The 19,931-nt window shown below is 38.7% G+C and overlaps 1 protein-coding gene across 1 annotated transcript in view; it reads right to left on the reverse strand.

Annotated features, from left to right (window-relative positions):
• The window catches only part of LOC104999211, a 256,096-nt gene that overhangs the window by 26,957 nt on the left and 209,208 nt on the right, over positions 1-19,931 (reverse strand). Inside the window, exons 8-9 of the mRNA XM_010854715.1 lie at positions 6,729-6,823; positions 4,521-4,627 (exon numbers count right to left, since the gene is read on the reverse strand). Of these exons, the coding sequence (XP_010853017.1) occupies positions 4,582-4,627; positions 6,729-6,823 (141 nt within the window). The 3' untranslated portion in view covers positions 4,521-4,581. The remainder of the gene's footprint in view (positions 1-4,520; positions 4,628-6,728; positions 6,824-19,931) is intronic.

Here is a 19,931-nt window from a genome sequence, read left to right on the forward strand (position 1 = left end):
CAAGAAGACTAGCTGAGCATCTCTGACCCTGCAACCCAACAGCCCAGAGTGGCAGAGAGGCACCACTAAACCAGGATCCTGACAGACAGGCCACCTTGGCAGGAAGCAGGGGTGGGAGAAGCCAGAAGGAGGTGGGAATGTAGCTGCTGACCCAGATCTGCTGAAGGAGAGCAAATGCCAAATCTTGATGCAGAAGAGCTGCGGACTCAGGCTTCTCTCTGAGTTCTAGGAATCCTGGTCTGATGAAGCCAGTGATCTCTATTCATCCAGCAGATTCTCAGCCCTTGCCCTGAGCTACTGGCACAAAGAATTTCTCTGCCTGAAGCTTCTTTGTGTATCTCAGAGGCAAAGGCACAAGCCACAATATACATGACTGGTATGGTATCACCGACTCAACAGACATGAGTCAGAGCAAACTCCGGGAGATGGCGAAGGACAGAGAAGCCTAGCATGCTACAGTCCATGGGGTCGCAAAGAGTTGAACATGATTCAGTGACTGAACAACCAAATGGCCAGCAGAGGCAACAGCAAAGAGCATTTCACCACCACCAAATACCAATGGTGTAGCATGTCTTAGAAGTTCATTCCTTTTTATTGTCAAATAATATTGCACTGTTTAAATGTGCTGTGTGCTTTGCTTAGTCGCTCAGTCGTGAACAACTCTTCTAGACCCCACGGACTGTAGCCTGCCAGGCTCCTCTGTCCATGAGGATTCTTCAAGCAAGAATACTGGAGTGGGTTGCCATGCCCTCCTCCAGGAGATCTTCCCAACTCAGGGATCAAACCCAGGTCTCCCTCACTGTAGGCAGATCTTTACCATCTGAGCCGCCAGGCCAGCCCATTGTTTGAATAGATCACATTTTGTTTATTCGTGTGTTAGATGATGAACATTTGGGTTGTTTCCACTTTTTTTTTTTAGCTACTTTAAATAATGCTGCAATGAACATTAGTGTGCAAATTTTGAGGTGGACATATGTTTCCAAGTCTCTTGGATACATAACCAGGAGTAGAACTGCCAGGTCATATGGGCTTTCCTGGTGGCTCAGACAGTAAAGAATCTGCCTGCAATGTGAAAACCGAGGTTCAGTTCCTGGGTCGGGAAGATGCCCTGGAGAAAGGAATGGCAACCCACTCCAGGATTCTTGCCTAGGAAATCCCATGACAGAGGAGCCTGGAAGGCTATAGTCCCTGGGTTTGCAAGAGTTGGACATGACTTAACAACTAACACTTTCACTTTCATGGTAACTCTGTGTTGAACATTTTGAAGAACTGCCAGACTATTTTCTAAAGCTCTATGCCATTTTACATTCACGCTGAAATGTAGGATTTTGGTTTTGCAACAGTCTCACCAACACTTGTTATTATTTGTTTTACTTTATTATCACCATCCTAGTGAATGTAAACTCTTTCTCTATATGTTTAAAAGTTCTTTATGCATTAGAGGTATTAGTTCTTTTTCTAAATGTCTTACTATTATCTTCCTATTTATCATTTTTTAAAAAACTTAATGGTGTTGTTTACCATACCAAAGTTATCTACTTTTAGGTAATCAAATTTATCTATCTTTTCTCTATCACATCTAGATTTGGAGCCATAGTCAGAAAGCCTTTCCCTATTCTCAGATTACAGAGGAAGTTAGCCACTCGAACTTACTGGTTTCACTTTTCACACTGAAATCTCCCACCCATTTGGAGTTGTTCCCAGTGTGACACATGAAGCAAACTTGATCTTTTCCTAGATGTCTATACTACTGTCCAAGCAGCATTTATTAAAAAGCCCATCTTTGTCTCATCTTTATCTATCTTTTGTCATCTCAAGTCCAGATTTGAGATGACACCTTTATCATCTCCTGTGTATTTGGGTCCATCTTAATTTTCCATTTGATTCTGCTGGTCTATTTATAATTTACTGTTTTAATTATAGAAGTTTTATCTTTACATTTTAATGCCTGAAGGACTAGTCCCACATCTTTCATAACTTTTCTTTTTTTAATCTACCTTTTATAAAAAAAAATATTTATTTATTTGGCTGCACAGAATCTTAGTTGCAGCACTCAGGATCAACAGTCGTGGCATCTGAACTCTTAGTTGGGACGTGTGGGATCTAGTTCCCTGACCAGGGGTCAAACCTGGGTCCCCTGCATTGGGAGTATGGAGTCATAGCCGTTGGATCACCAGTGAAGTCGTCATAACTTTTCCATTTTAGTATTTTCTTAACTATTCTCTTATGTTTGTGTTTGCCCATGAACTTTGGTATTAACTTGTCTGGTTTCAGAAAAAAAGCTGCTTGTTTGGGTCATTATTGGAATTTCACTAAAATAATAAATAACACCTTTATGATGCTAAGTAATCCTATCCCAAAACAAGAAATGTCTTTTCACTTATCCAAGTCAAATTTTGTGTCTTTCAAAAGTTTTAGAGTATTTTTCATATAAATGTACATATTCTTGTTAGGTTTATCTTACTAATTTTATCTTCTTTTATTTTGAATGAGGTTTCTCAACCACTCTATCTTATCCTGGCTATAATTGATGTATGTGAAGACTGTTGATCTCTGTATGCTAATTTTACATCTTACTGCAAATGTGAATTATTTTATTGTTTTAGTTATTATTGACTGTCATAAAAGATGAATTTGTCATTGATTCTCTAGTAGAATTTTCAGGTATATTGCCATATTATGTACAAATAGAAATAAAATAGTTTTACTTATTTTCTAATTTTTATGCCATTAATAGCTCTCTCTTATATGATTCCATTAGCTAATATGTCCAGTACAGTGTTAAATAAGAACATTCTTTTCTTCATACTATTATGGAAATGCCTCTAGTGTTTCAACATTAGGTAAAATTCTAGCTTTAGGACTAAGAAATATAGGGATAGGTAGATAGATATAAAATTATATATATACATAATTTATATATCAGATTAATTAATATATAATTTTACATAAATCATACATTAAGTAAGTATAATACATCAATTCTTATTTTTTATGCTTTCTGCTTTTATCTAGAATGGGGGTTAAAGATTTTCAACACAAGATGATCATATGGCTTGTTTTCTCAGAACTTGATATGGTATTGTCTGTGACAGCTCAAGTAAAAGAATATATTTATTAAAATGTTCTTGAGAATGTATTTGAAACTTTCATTTGCCAGGAAAAATATTTCTTAGACATTTCTCTAGTCAACAATCATTTCTTAATTGAAATTGATGGTGGAAATGATTTAACTTGGCCATCTTAGACCACCAAATATGTAGCTTCAGTGGATTTTTTTCATGTTCTGTTTTTGTCTTCTTTCGTTTTCTAAAGTGATATACTCAATAACTTTCAAAACCAGATTCTTTGGCTACCTAAGATAACCATTATTTAAATCCTGACTGAATGGTGATCCCTCAAGAAACACTCCTGAGATGAGGCTGTTCACAATGTCTCATTATTCAGGAAGCTCACAGCACAAGGAAGATGATTTACACGGGGATAGATTGCGCTGTTTTCAAATACTGAGCCGATATGGGATTTTTATGAGTAGAAACAGAAGCACATCTCTTACTAAAGTTAAATGGTGTGATTATAATAGTATCGCCATCCAAACTCCATCTCACTCACACTTCTGAAATACCAGTGGCCTAAAGTTACACCTGACTTCACTTTCCTAATAAACACAGAGCTGACCAGGAAGGGTCTCAAAGGTAGAATTTAAAAACAAGTTGCATGGAAGTGATGCTACAGTTGAAGAATTCTATATGTTTCTGGCCCAACCAACATGTTTCTAGTGTGTCCTGGTGTTTACTTGGCAGCTGAGCATGTTTTGGAGTTTTCTTCAATGCGCAGCTGATCCAGGCAGCACTGGTGTTATCTATGAATTCATCAGAAAGGCAGAACTGCATTTTAACAAGATCCCTGGGTGATCTGCAGGCCTATTAAAATTTGGGAAGCACTCTTTTAGAGAACTATCAGAGAGGACTGAGACACCTCTCCAAGGGCCAGAGGCCTCTCCCAGCAGCGACACCATCTAGGACAGAAGTCCCCAACCCTTTTGGCACCAGGGACTGGTTTCACAGAAGACAGTTTTCCATGGACCAGGGCGGGGTTGGGGAATGGTTTCAGGATGGTTCACGCACAATACATGTATTGTGCACTTTATCCTATTATTACTGTATCAGCTCCACCTCAGATCATCAGGCATTAGATCCCAGAGGTTGGGGACCCCTGATCAAGGAGCTTGTTAGGAATGCAAATCTTTAGCCCTTCCCCAGAAGTACCGAATAAGAAACTCTAGGGTAGGGCCCAGTAACCTGTGTTTTCACAAGCCTTCCAGTTGCCTCTGATGCTCACCAGCGTTTGAGAGCTCCTGGCCATCCAGGCAGACTGCCAGTAATCTATGCAGGGGGTATAGGTACATGGTGCAGTGAGAGTCCAGTGCCATAGTGAGACAGGTGGATGAGGAGGTTGGAGCCCTTGCCAGTTGTAATTAACTAGCTGCATGACCTCAGGGGAGAAACTTGGCTAATTACCTGGATCTATATTCTGTAGCCTCAAAGGGAAAACTGTATAAGTTGCTTGGAGTAAAAAGCCTCAAAATGTGGTTTGTGGGTGTCCGCTCAGTTGGTAAAGAATCTGCCTGCAACGTAGAAGACCTGGGTTTGATCCCTGGGTCAGGAAGATCTCCTGGAGAAGGAAATGGCAACCCACTCCAGTACTCTTGCCTGGGAAATCCCATGGACAGAGGAGCCTGGTGGGCTACAGCCCATGGGGTCGCAAGAGCTGGACACGACTTAACAACTAAACCAGGTGGTTTATTAAAGACCCAGTAGGCGATTCAGTTATTATGGAGATAAATATAACAGAATATAAATAATCATAGGGAAAAATGTATTTTGCTTAAATGTAACATATGAATGCCACAGAACTGTGATTTTTGAACAATGATTTGGAAATGTAAGATTTGGATTCTATAGAACCATGATTTAACATCACTGCACACATGCTCTGAGGTCTGGGCTGAACAAAACTGATCAGTTCATCTCAGCTAACTTTTAGGTAACAGAGTACAGCTATTTTCTTGAATGTGTTTTCACATCATTTACTTCTTAACATTTATATTTGTTCATCTCCCATTTTTGATTGTTCCAATTACACTATATTATAATTACAAAAATGGTAAAAAATAAAAAAATAATAACAGGTTGCAGAATTTAGAGATAGGGAAAATTTTAAAGACCATTGAATCCAACTTTTCCATTTTAAAGACACTAGGGTCCAGAAGATGTGTACAGTATATCTAAAGCCACACAAGTAAGCCAGCTTCATTTGACTCCAAATCCTGACTTCTTTGTATTCTCTATAGTAAAGTTACGCTTTGTATTGTAGGCTTTTGTTCACTGTCTGGATTCTAATCTCCTAGGAATGAGAGTCCACACCTAAATGTAGACTCAATCCAGCACTGAGACAAGCTAACTAAGCTTTTTCCCTAAGAAACAACTGGTGCATGCCAAGCCCAGCTAAGGATCCTGGAGGCAGGGAATTCTATTTCTCATTGTTTATTTGTAGCCTATACATTTCTGATACAACTTCACACATGCAAAAAGTGTAAGTTTATACTTTTTTCTTTATACGAATCTAAATACAACATCCCCCGTTCATTGGTAGAGTCAACTGTCCAATAATTAACCTAGGCATCTGCTACATAATCTTTCTTACAACGAAATGTGCAAGGGTTATTGTTTAATTAGATTCTATAATTGAAACAAATGAAAAATGAGCTAAGAATTCCAGAGTCAGCAAAGCTGTGCTTTTTCATCTGTGCTCTTTTTTCGCCCCCTCAAAATATACCATTCTTTTCCCTAAGAATAGTTTTTGAAAATAAGATCTACATTTCTGAAGTATGGGTAGGTCATTCATCAAAAGACAGACAAATGGCACATAAATGTATAAACCAAAATACAAATCCAGAATGACTTTCTTGTGATAAAAAGCTGCTATTACAGATTTGAGCATGGTGCTAAGATCCATTGTTTCTAACGGAGGAAAATAGAAACTACCCAAGTCGTCATGGGTTACATGTTTCTCACCCAGTGCCTGCCTTTTTTAACCCTTGAAGATATATTATTGTTGCAATATTTTTTCCAAGACCCCACTATATTTATTTTGTCTTCCTTTCCCTTATATTTTCTTTGCAAATATACTGGTTTCATTCTGCTCACTGCATATATTTCAGAAACCTCATTTTTTTTTTCTAACAAAGCTATTGGTTCATATTCAACATTTAAATGCAGCCACATATGTGTATATAAGTCAAAGCACTCCTGTTCTTCATATTTGCCACAGTTATCAGCTTCTTTTATAACAGCTTAAGCTCGGCTACCAATTTGCATAAGAGTCTTTAAAACTGCCAGCTAATTCCATGAGAATTTATTTCTTTAAGAAAGGAAAGTAGCAGTCAACTTTTTAATGAAATGGAAATAAAAGCCCTTTCCCTCATCATTAAGCAACGAGAAGTTTGATTGGCTAGCAAAGTTTCTGATTTTACTGTTACCAAGTGCAACTGCCTGAACGGGTGCTCACTGTTTTGGTATTAAAAATAAGGTTAAGTGGAATAAATAAGTCAGCTTATCAAAGTTACAGGAATTGAGATAATATGAAAGCTACATTTCAATAGCCAATAGAAGATATTTAAGTTTGAATCTCTTAACCCATGGAGCTTGAATGTAGTACGTACTTACCATAATAAGTGATGAGGCCGAAGGACTTCATTAAGTTTGACTGTCATAACAGATCCACCATGCTTGAGCAGAGTCTTTGTCTTAAACAACAACTTCTAAAAACAACCATCAGTGGAGCAAAATGTTATACGTTTTCGGTCTGTGCTTCATTTAAGTCTAGATCTATAATAACAAAGTCAAGTGGAATGTTGAAAATCAAGACACAATTCTATTATGACAATAAAAGAAGACTTGGGAGACTGAATCTTCTACCTGGATTTAGATGTTTCAACACAAACTATGTAATTTCTTAACCTTCCATTCTGAAGATGTAGGCAGTGAAATAATCTGCCAGAGTTTCTGCTGGCATATCTCGCCAAAGCTCAAACCTAAGGATGCTGAAGCCCTTTCCTTTCAGTATCTTCCTGCTCTGGAACCAGTATAATTCTTATTTGAGAAGAACTAAAGCATCCCTTTAGTTCTCCAAGCCAGACTTCAGCAATTCGTGAACCGTGAACTTCCAGATGTTCAAGCTGGATTTAGAAAAGGCAGAGGAACCAGAGATCAAATTGCCAACATCAGCTGGATCATCGAAAAAGCAAGAGAGTTCCAGAAAAACATTTGTTTCTGCTTTATTGACTATGCCAAAGCCTTTGACTGTGTGGATCACAATAAACTGTGGAAAATTCTGAAAGAGATGGGAATACCAGACCACCTGACCTGCTTTTTGAGAAATCTGTATGCAGGTCAGGAAGCAACAGTTAGAACTGGACATGGAACAACACACTGGTTCCAAATAGGAAAAGGAGTACGTCAAGGCTGTGTATTGTCACCCTGCTTATTTAACTTCTATGCAGAGTACATCACGAGAAACACTGGGCTGGAAGAAATACAAGCTGCAATCAAGATTGCCGGGAGAAATATCAATCACCTCAGATATGCAGATGACACCACCCTTATGGCAGAAAGTGAAGAGGAACTCAAAAGCCTCTTGATGAAAGTGAAAGTGGAGAGTGAAAAAGTTGGCTTAAAGCTCAACGTTCAGAAAATGAAGATCATGGCATCCGGTCCCATCACTTCATGGGAAATAGATGGGGAAACAGTGGGAACAGTGACAGAGTTTATATTTTTGGGCTCCAAAATCATTGCAGATGGTGACTGCAGCCATGAAATTAAAAGACGCTTACTCCTTGGAAGGAAAGTGATGACCAACCTAGATAGCATATTGAAAAGCAGAGACATTACTTTGCCAACAAAGGTCTGTCTAGTCAAGGCTTTGGTTTTTCCTGTGGTCAGGTATGGATGTGAGAGTTAGACTATGAAGAAAGCTGAGCACCGAAGAATTGATGCTTTTGAACTGTGGTGTTGGAGAAGACTCTTGAGAGTCCCTTGGACTGCAAAGAGATCCAACCAGTCCATTCTGAAGGAGATCAGGCCTGGGATTTCTTTGGAAGGAATGATACTAAGGCTGAATCTCTAGTACTTTGGCCACCTCATGCGAAGAGTTGAATCTTTTGGAAAAGACTCTGATGCTGCGAGGGATTGGGGGCAGGAGGAGAAGGGGACGACAAAGGATGAGATGGCTGGATGGCATCACTGACTCGATGGACGTGAGTCTGAGTGAACTCTGGGAGTTGGTGATGGACAGGGAGGCCTGGCGTGCTGCGATTCATGGAGTCGCAAAGAGTAGGACATGACTGAGCGACTGAACTGAACTGAAAGAACTGAAAGTATCCCTATGGGCTTCCCAGGTGGCCCTAGTAGTAAAGAGCCCACCTGCCAATGCAGGAGACAGAAGAGATGTGGATTCAATCCCTGAGTTGGGAAGATTCCCCAGAGTAGGAAATGGCAACCCACTTGCCTGGAAATCCAATGGACAGAGGAGCCCAGTGGGTACAGTCCATGAAACTGCAAAGAATCGGATGTGACTTAGCAAAATCAAAGTAACTGTTCCTTAGTCATTCATCAGCATATAAGTTTTGAGAACAGTGACTTTCTTCTGTCTTGCTTAACCCTTTGTGTATCCTGCCCTAGTTTTTACCATGTAGGTTGGTACTCTATAAATAAGCATTGAAAGACTGAAAATGAAAGAATGAGTAAATGAATGAATTAGTGGATTCTCTGGTGTCCTAGCTGAGCTCTAAAACCACATCCTTCTTGTAACTGAATTCAAATTAGTGCATCTTGATGTATCGCCTGATGTTCCTGAGGTCTTGCCTCGCTCTGCAGTGCTTCTAGGAATAAGTGCACTGTTCCTGAACTACGGTCCCATGGTTGAGCTCTTCATCCGAGTGCTTCCTCATCACCCTTGTGCCAAACAAATGTTGATTTCTTTTCTATTGCTTCTTTCAGATTTCATAACACCATGCTCCACACATCTAGGATACTCACATATATGATCTTTCCTGTGTATCCCTAACCCAGACCTTCTCTGCTTCTCCAATCACCATATTCTTCTCATGATATTTTTTTGGTAGTGGAGGGACAAAGAAAAAGAGTTGTCAAGTTTGTATGTTGTCAACATTGTATGTAATAATGAACAATTTTTTGCTGGAATATTTGAAAAGCTGACACAATACCTACACCTCACTGAATGTTACAAGTGAAAATTACTAGTAGTTTGGTGTTGATCTTTCTGCTTTTTCTGCTCTATAAATATCATAAAAGGCAGAAAGAGGAATAACAATGGCCAATTGTAATCAAGAGAGTTTGACCAAAGGCTGGGGCAGGGAGCGGGGGGTTGGATTTTTAAGAACAGAGTTACTCTCAGCTGATCTGTTGCAATCTTATGTTTATTATCTCCAGAGACCCTTTGAGTCATGGCCAAACTTGAATGAAATGTACCAACAAGTGATGAATATAGTCCTGAGCTAGGGCCCAAGACAGACTAATGGCATCCTGTGCCATTTTATCAGTAGGTTTATAATAAACAAAACAGTTTGCACTTGGGTGCTGTGTGTTCTCTTGGTTTCTGTTACTGAGCCTTTAAAGCTGGTTTAAGCTACATGGCCAGAGAGGCATAAAAGACATCTCCTCATTTGAAACTCTGATTTCCTTGAGATTAAGGGTACTTGTATTTTAAGACTAAGAAGGGAACCCGAGAGCTGACTGGAAAGTATTACACATGTCTGATATTTGTGCATTTTCCCTCTTGCTATACCATATTCTTCACCTTTATTAAGCTTAAGTGAATATCCCAAGGAGAACCTTGTAGGCCCTTTTAATTATCCATCCAACTCTGAAAATTAATGCACTTGACATAAATCAAAGGATTTTTGTGTTACTTCTCCTGACGTATTTATTTGTGATGGTGACCTCAGTAGCAGATCGTGTTGACCAAGTTTTCAGGTCAAACATGATTCATCTTGATGGAGTAAATGGCCTGGATATGTCAAACCCAACTGCCTTTCTGTTTCTTTGTAGAGTAGATTCACAATGATAGAGAGTGTCAGTATCCTTTAAAAAGTCAGAAATTTCCTTTGTTAAAAAGAAATGACAAGTCTTTGTCCTCCCACCCATCAAGTTACACTTTTTATTTTTAAAACAGATATAACTACTCAGCCATAAAAAAGAATGAAATAATGCCATTTGCAGCAACATTGGATGGACCTAGAGATGATCATATTAGGTGCAGTAAGTTAGAGAAAGAAAATACTATGTGATATCATTTATATGTGGGATCTAAAACATGACATAAATGAAATTATCTCAAAATAGAAATAGACTCACAGACATGGAGAACAGATTTGTGCTCGTCAGGAAGGAGAGGGGTGGGGAAGGGATAAATGAGGAGGTCAAGATTAGCAGACACAAACTGTTATACAAAACACAGATAAACAATAAGGTCCTACTGTGTAACACAGGGAACTATATTCAATATCCTGTAGTAAACCATAATGAAATGTAATATCTATATATTTGTATAACAATCACTGTGCCTAGAATTAACACAACATTGTAAATCAACTATACTTAATTAAAAAAATAGATCTAGGAAGGCAGTCAGAATGAAAAGATATCAAGGACTTTGGATTTTTAGATATTCTCAACTGTATAGCCTTCAAATCCTCTGGACAAACATATTTTATCTGTAAAATAGGGATAAATATTTCAAATTCATAAAGTTGTTTGGGGATTAAAAATAAGAGAGTATTTTGAAAATTCCCAAGCTTCCTAACTAGCATTCAGTTCAGTTCAGTCGCTCAACCGTGTCCAACTCTTGGTGACCCCATGAACCGCAGCACGCCAGGCCTCCCTGTCCATCACCAACTCCTGGAGTTTATCCAAACCCACCTCCATTGAGTTGGTGATGCCATCCAAACATCTCATCCTCTGTCATTCCCTTCTCCTCCTGCCCCTCAATCTTTCCCAGCATCACAGTCTTTTCCAATGAGTCAACTCTTCACATGAGGTGGCCAAAGTAATGGGGTTTCAGCTTCAACATTAGTCCTTCCAATGAACACCTAGGACTGAAATCCTTTAGGATGGACTGGTTGGATCTCCTTGCAGTCAAAGGGACTCTCAAGAGTCTTCTCCAACACCACAGTTCAAAAGCATCAATTCTTCGGCGCTCAGCTTTCTTTATGGTCCAACTCTCACATCCATACATGACTACTGGAAAAAACATAGCCTTGACTAGACAGATCTTTGTTGACAAAGTAATGTCTCTGCTTTTTAATATGCTTTCTAGGTTGGTCATGACTTTCCTTCCAAGGAGTAAGGGTCTTTTAATTTCACGGCTGTAGTCACCATCTGCGGTGATTTTGGAGCCCAAAAAAATAAAGTCTGACACTGTTTCCACTGTTTCCCCATCTGTTTGCCATGAAGTGATGGGACTGGATGCCATGATCTTAGTTTTCTGAATGTTGAGCTTTAAGCCAACTTTTTCAGTCTCCTCTTTCATTTTCATCAAGAGGCTTTGAACTGAACACTAGTTAGGAAGCTTAGGTTCCCTCGTAACTCACTCAGTAAAGAATCTCCCTGTAATGCCGGAGACCCAGGTTCAATTCCTGGGTCAGGAAGATCCCTTGCAGAAGGAAATGGCAACCCACTATAGTATTATAGTTGAGTGGGAAGGGGAAAGCAGAAGTGGAGTGCAAAGAGGCCTTTTAAGTCCATGACCTGGATGTTGTACACATGACTTCCACTCACACATCAATGGCCAGTTGCAAGATGGGTGGAAAACGCAGTTTCTAGCTGGGTGAACCATATGCCGAGTGAAAAGTCATGCTAGGTTCTATTCATGAAAATGAAGGAAGATAAGCAGTTGATAATAACCTTTATAACTATTTGCTTTTGAATTGGCTGCTAAAGAACAGCTACTTCCCAGGCCTAAATGGATCCCAAGATGCAGCAGTAGATATAGATGAAGGAAGTAGTCTCCAAAATGAGTGTGCAGACATTCCAAGAAGTGTGCAAAATGATACATAATGGTGTGGGAAGAAAATCTTAGAATCATTGCTTTACTTTAAAAAGAAAAAGGAAAGAAACTAAGTCTTACTGATAATTAACATGTGTCTTGACACTAATTCTGAATCGCATGACTTCTTGAGATAAGCATTATATGAATGCCCAAGGTTCTTTCATTCATACTTTCAATGTATTTGGATGTATCCCTATGCATCACCATTCATGAGTGGCTAGTTAAGTGAATTCACATATAACATAATTCTGACAAGCTAATTTTCATAAAAATGAAGTGTCTTGAAAAGACTCCTGCAAAGAAGCCACAGATTAACAGTAATACTATTATAGAAAGTACAAATAAATATGAAGAAAGCAGTTTTTTAATACAACATTTGTGAAATTGCCCAGTAGGGGTAAAGAATTTTATCAAAAATTTTAAATATGGCCCAAGTTATACTTCCTCCTTTGGAATCTGTTTATTTTTGCGAGAAAACATTTCTACACAGTTAGAACAATCCATTAAAAGCAAATAGCAAAATAAACTGAAATTAGAACCAATCCTTTTAGTCTTTGTATCACAAAGTGTTGACCATAGTTTTCAAAATTAATAAAGTATATTTAACAAGACAGAGCTTAAGATAAATATTTGAAAGCACATTTTTGTGTCAGTAATACGAAGTATTTTTAAAACATAATTTACTTTGTTTTTATTTTATAATTTTGTGTTGGTTTTAAACGTACATAAAATTTTGGAAGAGAAGTAAACATATACAATTATCATTAATAGACAAACATTTATAGTCAAGATTTTACTGGAAAGGGTGTGTGATTAAAAGAGCATGGAAAGCACTGTTCTAATCCAAAAGTTCTCAAAGTGTGTTCTTCAAAATGCCTCTATGAATAACTATAAGTGACCTGCGGGTGATTTCAAAGGAAAAAATTATGTTTCTTTGCAAGCATTTCACAAAGATTAGATGTAATTTTATCTATGAATTTCAAGAACATTCAAGCTCTTACTTGCTAACAAGAAGTCTCTAAAGTTCTTCCAATTATTATAGCATTAAGTATACACATCCACTACAAAGATTATGCTGATTAGTCACCAGAGCTAACATCCAGTTAACAAACAGATCGCAGTTCATCTCAACTAAGATGTTTTCCCATCAACTGTGTGCTTATTACTTACATTTGTTATTACTGGATTTTTATTGTTTCTGTTGCATTTTAGTTGCATTTCTGTTGCAACTAATGTGAAGTTGCTAAGCCCCACGAGCAGATAATATTGTTTAGAGTTAGTTTACTGAAGCATAATAGTACTAAAGAAAATATTAATCTAAATATTGTAGAGGATAATATCATAAACATACATAATGAATATGACTGCAGAGCAAACACAAAATAGGCTTTGGTAATGATTATTTTACATACATCTTGATATTGAATTTTATTGGACCTGTGTTTCAATTCCTTCCGGTCTCCATGGCAGTTTGAATTATAAAACATTGTCAAGGCTTCTGCTTCATCTCCAAACAAAGCACAACAGCCTCTTTTGTAAACCAATTGTGGGTTTTTTTTTTTTTTTCTTTTTTCAGAAAACTTACAAAATAATGTTCCTGAGGAAAATATTTAGCGAAAGTTATTACTAAATAAGGAGAGGAGACAAAAAAATAGAAGCAATATACATTATTGCACACTTTCTTGCAAAAATATAGAAATCATATTGCTGGAGAGAAGTCTCTGAAGCTAGTGAAAAGCATTGTGCTAAAAAGGAAACAGAACACATCTCTCTTGATCAATTCAGACTGCTGTAACTGAGTAACCAGAGATGGTATGGCTTAAACGACATTTTCTTCTCACAGTTCTGAAGTCTGGAGGTCTAAGGTCAGAGTACCAGCATGGTCAGGTTTTTGGTGAAGGCCATCTTTCTGGACTAAAAGTGATAGCTATCTTATTGTATCTTCATACAGCACAGAGAGCGCTGGGGTTCCTTACTCTTATGAAGACACCAAACCTATCATGGGGGCTCCATCCCACCTGATGACCTCATCTAAGCCTAGCCACCTCCCCAAAGCCCCGCATTCAAATATTTTCGTACTGGGCATTAAGTTTTCAACATGTGAATCAGGGGTGACACAAATATGCAGCCCATAATAGTGCCACTAGCCAAATTCCTTTACCCCAGTGAACCTGTTGTAAGTCACCAAATATTAATAGCACAGAATGTAGAATTACAAATATATATGTATCCTACCACATAGTTCACCTTGTGTTTGGAAGAAAGCATTGACGTACAGTGTAAATTGGTTTGTTTGCTTTTTTTTTTTTTAGCCAGGAAAATCTGACTTTTTTTTAATATAAATTTATTTATTTTAATTGGAGGTTAATTACTTTACAATATTGTATTGGTTTTGCCATACATCAACATGAATCCGCCACGGGTATACACGTGCTCCCCATCCTGAACCCCCCTCCCACCTCCCTCCACGTACCATCCCTCTGGGTCATCCCAGTGTACCAGCCCCAAGCATCCTGTATCCTGCATCAAACCTGGACTGGCGATTTGTTTCTTATATGATATTATACATGTTTCAATGCCATTCTCCCAAATCATCCCACCCTCTTCCTGCCTTTTTATTTCTTAAATACTGTGAAGGAAGAAGGGGGAAATGTTCCCTGATGATGGAGGGCCATAGAGCAAAGAGCTAGGGATTGTCAGCACAGGCCCTGTGGGCATTAGGGAAACACTGGGGGCTGTAGTTAGGGTCTTCCTGGAGTTGCTTTTGTATAGCAGCCTGGAGCTGCTGTCAGTAGCTCTCCTGAACTTGTGGTGCCTCCAGGTCAAAGCTCAGGCTCTCAAGGCCCATCAGGAGCCGAGCTCTGGCTGCCTCAGCTGCCTGGCTTATGGCCTGGGAGAGCACTGATGGCAAAGACGTGAAGGGAAAAGGGTGATTTCCTGTAACATTTAGCGCTAAAACATCATACTACAGGAGAAAAGGCCTTTTAAAAAATTTTAGCTCCAAGTTTTTGAGGCATGATGTAGCTAGAAGTAGTGTATTAGATGACATAGTTAAGTAGCACTGACTATCTGCGCAGCCAGAAAGAGTGTTATTAAGTTAAGTTTCTGCACTAAAATATCAAACATCTTCTTCATCAATACAAAAAATAAATAAGCTGGAATTCATTTGATGTTGCAGGAAATGGCAATAATTTTTTAGTATAATCAGGTCAAAGTTCTTTTGTTACAGTCGACCAAACCAATTTCTGGCCAATTTAAATAAAAATAAGCTTATTAGAATGGTAACAGGAGCTCAAAGAATTGAGAAATAGCAGGCCAGAGAAATAGGCTTGGGAATGGGCAAGGCTGAAATCAGCCCCAAAGGCTAAGAATTGGGAAGCCCAGCAACTGTGGTTTATCAGAGCCAGGCTGGTGGAAGCTGGCCACTGGTGTGGCACTGGAGACCAACTGTTTACTATTTTCTCTGCACAGGATGCAAATATTTCACCTTGAATAGCAAAACAAAAGGCCCTCGATAAGTGCCCCACCATACTATAACTGGCAGACAAAGGATCAGATCAGATCAGTCGCTCAGTCATGTCCGACTCTTTGCGACCCCATGAATCGCAGCATGCCAGGCCTCCCTGTCCATCACCAACTCCCGGAGTTCACTCAGACTCATGTCCAATACTCAGAGTTTCTGAGAAGCTGATTTTCAGCATGCTACATAAAGAATGGGGCTTCCCAGATGCTGCTACTGGTAAAGAACCCACCTGCCAATACAGGAGGCATAAGAGACACAGGTTTGATCCCTGGGTCAGGAAGATCCCCTGGAGGAGGGCATGGTAGCCCATGCTTGTATGGTAGTATGCTTGCCTGGAGAATTCCATGGACAGAGGAGGCTGGTGGGCTATAGTCCATGGGGTCGCAAAGAGTCAGATACAACTCAAGTGACTCAGCATACATGTAAAGAAATGGTCAGTTAAGACAGGAGATACTTGTTCACATGAAGTGCACACTATGAGAATGAAGGGCTCACATTTCAAACGAGGAATTTGGTTATGTCAAAGGGAACATTTCTATCGCGAACTATTTGCTCAGTTGACAGGTATATACTAAACGATACAGGTTTGACTTTCACTGGCTGATGTATATGTAGATTTTTTTCAATAGTAAGTAATACCCTTCCTAGGTGATGCTAGTGGTAAAGAACCCACCTGCCAATGCAGGAGATGAAAGAGATGCAGGTTCAATCCCTGGGCTGGGAGGATCCCCTGGAGGAAGGCCTGACAACCCACTCCAGTGTTCTTGCCTGGAGAATTCCATGGACAGAGGAACCTGGCAGGCTACAGTCCATGGGGTCACAAAGAGTTGGACACGACTTGGTGACAAACAACAACAAAGAGAAAGCAAAACTTGGTCAGTAACTCAAACTATAGATGGAACTGGGTGTTTCTAATCTGGGGAAAGTTAAAGCAATACAATCTCACTGAGATTATTGCTATAATTTCAGAAATTCAATATTTTATGTTTAATTTGTCAAAAGTTATTACAATATTTTAATTTAGATTTTTTAATTTTTTTAACTTCTGGAAAGTTGGTGAGTTTTACCTTCTCATGTTGAACACTTCCTAATTCTATACAGATGCCACAACTAGAGAAAGAAGCTGTTCACATCCCACCAGAAGCTGTTCACATCCCACCAGAAGCTGTTCACATCCCACCAGAAGCTGTTCACATCCCACCAGAAGCTGTTCAGCTGCACCTGTAACTCTTGAGCATATTCATTTTTGCCCAAAGTTCAAATCAGGAAATACAACAGATAGCACTTAACATGGATGGTGAGCATGAAAATATTTAATAACTATTATAGAAAGCTAAAGGGCTGCCCTGGTAGCTCAGTGGTAAGAATCTGCCTGCCAATGCAGAAGACACTGGTTCTCTTTCAGGGGATCAGGAAGATCCCCTGGAGAAGACAATGGCAACCCATTCCAGTATTCTTTTTTTTTTTTTAATTGGAGGCTAATTACAATACTGTAGTGGTTTTTGCCATACATTGACATGAATCAGCCATGCGTGTTCATGTGTTCCCCATCCTGAACCCCCCTCCCACCTCCCTCCCCATCCCATCTGTCAGCGTCATCCCAGTGCACCAGCCCTGAGCACCCTGTCTCATGCATCAAACCTGGACTGGCAATCTATTTCACACATGGTAAAATACATGTTTCAGTGCTATTCTCTCATATCATCCCACCCTCGCAGTATTCTTCCCTAGGAAATCCCATGGACAAGAGGAGCCTGGTGGGCTACAGTCCATGGGGTACCAAAAGAGATAGACACAACTTAGCAAATAAACATCAATAATGACATACAAAGCTAAATCCAAGAACTCAGGCACTCCAAGTTCTCTTTTGGAAATTTACACTAGAAAATAAAGTGATAAAAATAGGCAACAAAGATTTACTGTACAGCACAGGGAATTACACATAATGTCTTGTAATAACCTATAATGGAATATAATCTGAAAAAAGATAGTGATAAATTCAGTGACTAGTCAGATAACAGGTAGTTTTTTTAAATATGAATTATCATGTTTATCTGTCTACTATAATGAGAGGCAACCTGGTATAGTAGAAAGTGTATAGGATTTGGAGACAGAAGTTGCCTTATTCTTGATTTTTCTGCCAAGTAAACATGTGGTGCTGAATGAGTTATTGCACTTAATATCTCTAAACCTGACTTAATTCCTCTGCAAAATGGAAGAAGTAATAATATCCTCATGAAACCACATGAAAAGTAAATAAGGTAGCACCATGTACATGGTGATCTGAAAATATTACTGACTTTTCTACATAATTTCTCAAGTCTTCATTCTACCTAGCCTAGAGAAATAAGATTAAAAAATATGTTTTCATCTTCTGAAAAAGACTAACCTTTCCTCTTGCCCTCCAGAGTTAAAATTAAAATGATAAGCATCATCAGAAATGATAATGTCAAGTAGATGTGATACATCATTCTTATAATATTTCAAGTGTCAAAATAATCTCTTTTAGGCACCAATCCTAACATCAGCCAGAAAGAGTAATGTCAAAATGACAACTGCACTTTTATCATAGTGCGTTCTGTATTGTTAATATTGCCTTCATTTCAAATTCTTATGAATTACCTTCAACAGCATTTAGATTTGCGTGAATAAAAGTAAATATGTTTCCCCACGATGTATGAAAGGCAAGATATCAGAGCTTGAGACCTTTAAGTGTACATACTAAAGTTGTTTTGAGACCTTGAAAGTACTACCCATGTTGAATGAAGTAAAATGCAACTTGCCTAAATAAAACAAATAACCCTTCCAGACTTTTTGTCTGTTCATCGGTGCAGATCTTAATTGAAAAGGTTAATATAAATATAAAATAAACTCACAAAAATAAATCATGATTGGATAAAGCATATATTAACAATGAAGTATGAGTGTCACAATAAGCTTCAATAACAAAAGAATAGCACTTACTGTATAATTTCTCCCAAGCAATAAATGAATTCATTTGGTTTAGGATTTTGATGTGAATAAAATAGATTATTGAATATTCACATCAAAATCCTAAACCAAATGAATTCATGAACTTCCCAATTCAGTCCTCAATCAACTCCCCCCAAACATAAGATATATGGATCCAAGGCCATATATCATGTCATACCTCCACTTGGCACTTTAAGTATTGCCTGCTAGATATTGCCACCTCAAATGAGGTGGTGACAGCCTTCTTTTTACTAGTAAACACCACAACATTTCTGCCTGACATGTGCCATCCAGAGAGTACCTACATTTCCAGCCTTCTTGAAGCAGGGTGTGGCTAGTAACAGTGCTGGCTGATGAGATAACAGCAGAAATTATACAGGTAATATCCAGGTCATCTCCTGAGAATCATCACTACTTATCTCCTCAGAAACTGGGAATGACTGGGACAAAGTTGGAAGCCCCCTGGAAAAGTTACACCTTTTCTATTAGCGTTGGATCACTCGCTACTGTACTCTTACTTTGGAAAGTAATAAACTGCTCTCTTGACTGAGTGAGGCTACTTTGGGTTTCTTAGTTGTAACATTGTGACTAGTGTTCTAACAACCATCCTATCAACAGCTGCAAGGATGAAATACATGGGTCTCAAAGTTGTAAGCCAGTCATTCTCAAAGTGTATTCCCAGAACCACTAGTATCAGCATCACTTTGGAATTTGTTAGAAATAAAAGTTGTTGGCCACAGGACTGGAAAAGGTCAGTTTTCATTCCAATCCCAAGAAAGGCAATGCCAAAGAATGCTCAAACTACTGCACAATTGCACTCATCTCTCACGCTAGTAAAGTAATGCTCAAAATTCTCCAACCCAGGCTTCAATAGTACGTGATCCATGAACTTACAGATGCTCAAGCTGGATTTAGAAAAGGCAGCGGTGTTAGCTCTTCTCTAAATTTTTGGTAGAATTCAGCTGTGAAACCATCTGGACCTGGGCTTTTGTTTGCTGGAAGATTTCTGATTACAGTTTCAATTTCTGTGCTTGTGATGGGTCTGTTAAGATTTTCTATTTCTTCCTGGTTCAGTTTTGGAAAGTTGTACTTTTCTAAGAATTTCTCCATTTCTTCCATGTTGTCCATTTTATTGGCATATAATTGCTGATAGTAGTCTCTTAGGATCCGTTGTATTTCTGTGTTGTCTGTTGTGATCTCTCCGTTTTCATTTCTAATTTTATTGATTTGATTTTTCTCCCTTTGTTTCTTGATGAGTCTGGCTAATGGTTTGTCAATTTTATTTATCCTTTCAAAGAACCAGCTT

This window comes from Bison bison, unplaced genomic scaffold, assembly GCF_000754665.1.
Source record: "Bison bison bison isolate TAMUID 2011002044 unplaced genomic scaffold, Bison_UMD1.0 scf7180017864348, whole genome shotgun sequence".
Taxonomy (NCBI): domain Eukaryota; kingdom Metazoa; phylum Chordata; class Mammalia; order Artiodactyla; family Bovidae; genus Bison; species Bison bison.